The sequence below is a fragment of the Rhinatrema bivittatum genome, chromosome 3 (genome assembly GCF_901001135.1).
Source record: "Rhinatrema bivittatum chromosome 3, aRhiBiv1.1, whole genome shotgun sequence".
NCBI lineage: Eukaryota > Metazoa > Chordata > Amphibia > Gymnophiona > Rhinatrematidae > Rhinatrema > Rhinatrema bivittatum.
The window spans coordinates 365753192-365760289 of NC_042617.1; the positions used below are offsets into that span (position 1 = coordinate 365753192).

General features: G+C 45.2%; 1 protein-coding gene across 4 annotated transcripts in view; it reads left to right on the forward strand.

The window, feature by feature from the left end:
- SNX14 (sorting nexin 14) overlaps nt 1–5849 on the forward strand; it is a 271117-nt gene extending 265268 nt beyond the window's left edge. For 3 of the 4 annotated variants that reach the window (XM_029595485.1, XM_029595488.1, XM_029595487.1), the window contains 2 exons: nt 2958–2998; nt 5383–5849. In XM_029595485.1, coding sequence (XP_029451345.1) covers nt 2958–2990 — 33 coding nt within the window. In that variant the 3' untranslated portion in view covers nt 2991–2998; nt 5383–5849. The remainder of the gene's footprint in view (nt 1–2957; nt 2999–5382) is intronic. The other variant, XM_029595486.1, reaches the window with a different exon arrangement.
- Nucleotides 5850–7098: the final 1249 nt, after the last annotated feature.

Below are 7098 nucleotides of genomic sequence, written 5' to 3' on the forward strand. Positions count from 1 at the left end.
GTCTCTTCTTTGCAGGAGTGGGATTAGGGTGCCCAAAGAGAGACTATCTTGAACTTTTCTCTTTTAAGAAGCTTGTTTCAAAGCTCTTAAGTTGAGAATAGGGCGGAGGCCCTCTTTGGTATCAGGAAATACCAAGAGTAGAACCCCCATCCCTGCTGGCGCAGGGGACAGGCTCAACCACTCTGGCCATTAGTATTTCCTGATGAGTGGATGAAGCCCACGATGGACATGGGAGGGTCGCTGGGATATCCCTGAAATTCAGCCTGTACTCTTGGCGAATGATGGAGAGAACCCACTGGGGTCAGTAGTCGGCAAAAAGACGTAGCCTGCCCCAACTGGAGGATAGGATGGCAAGGGTGTGGCAGCCTGGCTTATGCTCCCCCCACCTCCAGTCAAAACCCTGTAGCAGGGCTCTGCTAGGGGGCTGGTTGAGTCCTGGGGGTGCACTGCTGCCTGGGGCAAACCTTGGGGAGGCTGCTTGTGCTCTTGAGGCAGGAGTGTAATATTTCCTCTGGTGATAGGACTTCCTAGATCCCTGTTGCGAGGATTTTCTGACTGAGGACAGCGGTTCAGAAGTACTGGCCAAAAGATGCTGAAGGGTCTCATGGTGGTCCTTCCACTGGGCCATTGCATCCCTGACCTTATCTCCAAAGAGACTCTCCCCCACATGCAGGGCAAGTCTGCCAGTTTCTCTTGGACCTCTGGGCGAAGGTCCGAGGTACAGAGCCAGGCCATCCTGCGGGTGCCAATGACTGCTGCAGCTATCCTGGCTGCCATCTCAAAAACATCGTAGGTGGATCTCGCCTTGTATTTACCCACCTCCAGACCCAGCTGTACCACCGCCGAGAAGGCGTCCTGCTGCTGCTGAGGTAGGTGCTCTGACAGTTCCTGGACTTGTTTCCACAAATTCTGATTGTATTGAGTCATATACAGCTGGTAGGAGGCAATACGGGCGATAAGCATAGCGCCCTTGTAGACCTTTCTACCCAGGGCATCCAAAGCTCTTTGCTCTCAACCCCAGAGGAGTAGAGGCGTGGGTGTGGGAGCACTTGACTTTCTTGAGGGCAGACTCTTCCACAACAGATTGATGCAGGAGATGGCGCCTCTCAAATTCCAACGCTTGTTGCACTAAGTAAATCGCATCTGTCTTCTAGTTGACCGGAGGTTTGATCACGGGGGGTTCCCAGATCCTGAGGAGTAGCTCCTTGAAAATGTCATGGACTGGGACCGCCACTATTTCCTTTGGTGCATCTACGAACTGGAGGACCTCCAGCATTTTGTGCCAGGCATCCTCCTCAGTGAGGAGCTGAAATGGGATGGCCTCCATCATTGCCCGGAAAAAGCCTGCAAAGTTCAGGTCTTCCGGAGGGGACCTACACCTCTCATCTGGTGGAGATGGTTCCAAGAGAAGGTTGCCTGAGTCATCTGAGGAGGACTCGGTGGTATCATCTTCCCAGGGATCATAGGGGGCTGCATCCTTGCTAAGGTTCCCTGGGGACCAATATGGAGGGTCCCTTACCAAGCTTCTCTGTTTAGGCATAGAGGGCATTGATGGCTCTGGAGGCACCAATGGCACCATGATCCCTGATGGCCCAGGGTCAGGAACAGGGAATTGTGGCCATGGAACTAGTGGCCCTGTGGGTGCTGTTGCTGCATTGATTCTTCTTCCTCAGAGGACCCAAGAATGGGAATCACTTCAGAGGAGGGCATCAGTGGCCGCTGGGGCACAGCTGAAACCCCAGACATCGGTAGTACGCCCCAAAGAACTTGGATCAGTGGTGGAATGGTCCGTGGGCACTGGGGGCATTGTTAAACTGGATGACACCATAAAAAAACCAGCCAGCGAGCGATCGATGGCTGGTGGCTACCGGAGAGCAACATCCTGGGAATCGACTGCCAACAAGGGAGAAATTTACACCCTACCGTGTGAAGACCGGTGACGAGGGACCCAATGAAGAAAAAACAGCAGACAATTGACCAGAGAAAATACTTGGAAAAGGATGAAGAGTGGAGCTCCACTACTGCGAGGCAAATACTTTGTGGAAAAAAGTAACTGAAGAGGGACCCCCATGTGGACGCACGGATACTGGCATACTGTTTCTAGAAACTTTGACAAAGGTTTTCCATGCTGGGTTCCATCTGATGTCACCCACATGTGAGGACTACCATCCTTCTTGTCCTAGAAGAAAGAATTTTTCTGTATAATATATGTACACAACAGGTGTATAAGAACACCTGAGACAAAACTGTGTATAATATATTAACACAATAAGCAAGAGCAATTTTCCCAACTAATATGGTGTAATTATATACAAAAGCGTGGCGGAAGCTGTCACCTTTTCTGAGTAGAGTATCTCCTGGCTCTCCCCGACTAGTGAATCAGCTAAGTGAGTTCTTGATTGGAGACCCATAAGGGCTGGAGATCCCTATCTGTGTGTCAGCTGTCAGCAGGGAATCTGAATCTGTCATAGGGTATGTTGGGGTTATATGTCTCTTTTGGAATAGAACATGCACTGTTTGGATTTCTTTGTGTAGCCCTTTTTTTTTTTACTACACATGTTCAGAAGGGATCTCTTTGTTAAGAAAAACTTACTGTGTATATTCCCTAAGATGGTGGACCACTGCTCTTAATCACCATATTGTAAACCTAACACATTCTGTACTGGGCAGCTGCCATATGCTTCAGTGCTCAGCTTTTTGCCGAAATGACTTGTGCTGTAATAAAGTGACTCTTAATATGCTAGCTAGCTTCAAGTAAGTAGCAGTCTTATGATTTTAATTGTATTCAGTGTCTATCTGTTTTGTGATTTTGATGCTTAAATAAAGGGAGAGCAGTGTGTAGGCAGTAAGATGTGCCTCTTCTAGCAAAGGGAGTGAAGGGGGGCCAAAGGGAGGTTGAAATTGTGGTTGCGTGCTGACCTTATACATAATCTAAGTTGTACTTTCTGTAATACTAGGGGGGAAAAGATGAGGGCCGGAGGAGACTGTAAAGCATGAGGTGAGAACTGTTTTCTCAGTGATAAAACTACATACAATCATTATAAACAAATCATAACTATAAGGCAATATTTTTCTCTTATAAAGGACAGTTATACACAAAATCACACACTAATACAAGACTTGGTTCTGAAGATATTACTGAATATGGAACTACTTTTGGGGGATTAAATAGGTTTAGATTTTGATGTAACTTTGAATGTCGTGCATCAGTCTCTTCTGTTGCTGATTCTTTAAGATTTGGTGACTGAGGCCAGATTTTTGATTCCCATTTCACAACAAAAATTGCACAACCTCATAATTTTTAGGTTGAAAAAAAAAAAAGAATACCAGTTAAGCCACTTTTCTGTTTGACTATAACCAGAGCACCCAGTTTCCTGCAGCAAATTTTTTAAAATTCTGCAACAAGTTGGTAAATTCTGTGGCAGACTTTTCAAAATTAATTGGCAATTATATGGCAAATTTGCATAATTTTGAATAATTTGCTTTTTTTTTCTTTATATACAAATAGTGTCATTTTCTGACATTTCTATGTCCAATTAATTTGTTTGGTCCTTTAGAGGAAAATTCATCTTAGTGATTAGGGCTGGGGAGAAAGAAGGAAGGGAAGGGATCTGGGAACAGGAAGAGAGGATATCTCAGAGGGCATGGGGAACTCAAAGGAGGGTCATAAGAACATAAGAAATTGCCATGCTGGGTCAGACCAAGGGTCCATCAAGCCCAGCATCCTGTTTCCAACAGAGGCCAAACCAGGAATTTTAGGCAGGAACAGTAGAGGGATAAAAGATAGAGGAGGATAGAGGCACAGAAAGCAAGGGAGGGTAGGATAAGGGGGGAGAGAAGAGAGATCATTAATGGGGAGGATCAAGGATGAGGAGGTGGGAAGAAAGGGACTATCAGGGATGAAGGTAAAGGAGGAGGGAATATTTGAATGAAGAGAAGAGGACAGGGTGGACTGGAGGTGGAGGAGAAGGAAGGAAGTCACAGTCCCCACAATCACACCCCATCTCCTCGTTTCCTGATTCCCTTATATCCCAGAACTCCCTCCAATTCTCTAACATTCTACGCCCCATCCGATACCCCCCAACTCCACTTGAATCCATGGTGATCCCCTCATTTGCATTCCACATCCACTCCAGTCTCCTCACTCGCCCCCATTTTTCCCTCATTTTCACAGTGGCATTCTCCCATCCCACAATCCTCAGCACTTTCTTCCTCACTCACTCCCCACCTCATAAACCTCTCTCCCCTGCTGTGATTCCTTTCTCTCTGTCATTCTTTCACCCAACCCAAGATCCCCTCACTCTTTCCCTCATTTACTTTCTGCTGGTACTCTCTCCCATCCTTCACATTCTCTCATTCATTTTCTCCCCTCCTGACTCCCCTCACTCTTCCTCATTCACTATGCACCTCCCAGATCCCCCCTCACTCTCCCTGCTTCAGTTCTCTTCCCTATCATCATCACCTCTGTCTTGTTCACTTCCTCCCCCAGTCCCCTCACTCTCTCTCTTGTTCACTCCCCTCCCCCCTCTTTTGCTTCCTGCCTCCCTCATGATCCCCCTCACTCACCCTTCTTCATTCTGTTCCCCCACCGCCAATGATCCCCCCTCACCCTCCTTATCTGGAAATAATAGGAGGATGGTGGCTTTGTAGTGCCTCAGGCCATGTCGTCCTCCGCTCCTGGGTCTGAATCATGCTTTGAGCCACATAGTTGTAAGTGCAACTCAGACCCAGCAGCAGAGGAGAAGACACTGCCTGAGGCACTACAAGGCTGTCCTCCTTCTATTTCTAGATAAGGAGGGGCGAGTGAGGGGATGGAGGGGAGCAGAAGGCAAGCAATGTGCCCATCCCACTGTAGCAAGGATTGATATTTGGCAACCCTTTCCACAGCCATGGAATCGCAGGAGACTGGGGGTCCTAACTACAGCCGTCGTATCCTTGTGTAATACATGACCATATCCAGTAATGCTGCTGTGCTCATGAGGCTATTTGGTTATCTCTTAAAACATTCAATAATGTATTAAATTGTAATATATTAAATACCTTGCTTCTTTAAACTCAGGTTGTTTTCTTTGGTAGATTCAGATTCTGTTTTTCCTTTGCTACATAATATTTAGTTAACCTTTCAAATATTTACTAATGGAAATCATATCAAATGTAGTTTCCTTATCTGCGAGGTAAACATGCCTAACTGTAAAATCTTTTTATCCATGCAGTAAAATATTCCATTCCTTCAAGTATGATAATTAAATTCTTTTCTGATGTTATTTAAAGGTTGCTGCTATATCAGACATTTGTCTCTGACTAGTTCAGTTAATGCTACTATCATTAAGATGTCTGGATGTAGAAGTAATTTTTGATTGTGATTTTTTTCATTTTTGATAGGTGCAAAAGGAGACTTCCACAGTGCCATCCTGGATTTAAAGGGTTGGAGCCTGGAATAATAATTGCATATTAATGTACCAGATGTGTTCTGTTTTCTTTTCCATTGTACATTCTCTTGTAAATACAGTTTCTGTAAATTGAAATTGAAACATTTGCTGTTTCAGCACAGGCAAAATAAACCAAATCTTTAAAAAAAAAAAAAAAAAAAAAAAAAAGTATGTTTAATGCTTTCCCCCTCACTTTAAAGACTTCCAATAGATTATATTAAGAGCCTCAGCAATTGCATCGTCCGATATAGACTCACTGAGCACCCCAATGCAAAATATAGGGGGACTGGATTTGTTCAAGTTGTATTTGGACTGATGGGGGAGACATGAGTTCTGACAAATATCAGCAATCATTAAAATTAGGTTCTATTTAAAAAAAAAAAAAAAAGAAAAAAAAAAAAGGGGGATTTGGGCTGTTCATTACCCACCACAGACCTACCTGGTAACACTGATTCAACCAAATTATGGCCTTGACTCGGAAGCCTCACATGCTACTTCAGGCAGGGGTAACTCTAGGTCAGACAGCTGGGCAGGCCTATCTTTTCAATGGAAGATGTTTTAAACTAGAAGCAAAAGCATGCCAGCCTAATAATCTGTGTATAAGCACACAATCTCCTCAAGTTGCTACTCTTTTACTGCTAGTTTTTGCTACACATGGTATAACTTTTGGCATCTTTGTTTTTCTTTCTTGAGTTATTTTCATTTACCTCTATCCTTTAATTGATGTTTATATGAACTTTCTCGTATTTCTGTCCTCCCTCTTCTGTTAATCTTTATTAAAAAAAAAAAAATAAAATAAATAAATTTTATTGGCAGACAATACCATGTTTTCAATTTCATTCCAGAGGCACAGAGAGTGAAACTGATTTCTCCAAGGTCAAACAATGGCAGAAGGGAGGCTTGAATTCCTGTTCCAAGATGTCACCTGAACCATAGTTCAGTAACCACTGGACTATTTCTCTTCTCTATATGAAACTGTTTTGTTTTTGAGCATATACACAATTTTAGATTTATTTTTAAAATGCCCTTTTTCAACCTCTTTCATCATTCCTAAAAGAGAGATTACTGCTTTTAGGTCCTCATACACCCTTACTTGGACGACTAGCTGATCAGGGCAAAGTCTCCAGAGGAAAGCACTCAATCAACCAACAGAGTCCAGTCTCTACTGGAGAGCCTCGGATGGGTGGTCAACACGAACAAGAGTTCCCTGCAGCCCTCACAATCGTTGGAGTACCTGGGGGTCCACTTCGACACCAAGAAGGACAAAGTCAGCCTGACGCCCGCAAGGAGTTCAAAGCTGTGGAACCGGTTGAAATCCTTGTTGAGCGACCCTCTCCCCACGGCATGGGATTACCAACAGACCCTAGGGCTGATGGCATCCATACTGGAAGTGGTCCCCTGGGCAAGGGCCCACATGAGGCCTCTACAACACTCACTGCTGTCACGTTGGAACCCACAGTCGCACAATTACACCGTACGCTTACCTCTCCCGGGCACAGTCCGGACCAAACTACGCTGGTGGCTGCAGCCCAGCCACATGAGGCTCAAGACTGTCATCCACAACCTGGACTCTGCTAACGACAGTCGCCAGTCTACGGGGATGGGGAGCACACTGCGAGGAACTAACTGCCCAAGGGCAGTGGAATGCAGAAGAGGCAGGATGGAACAT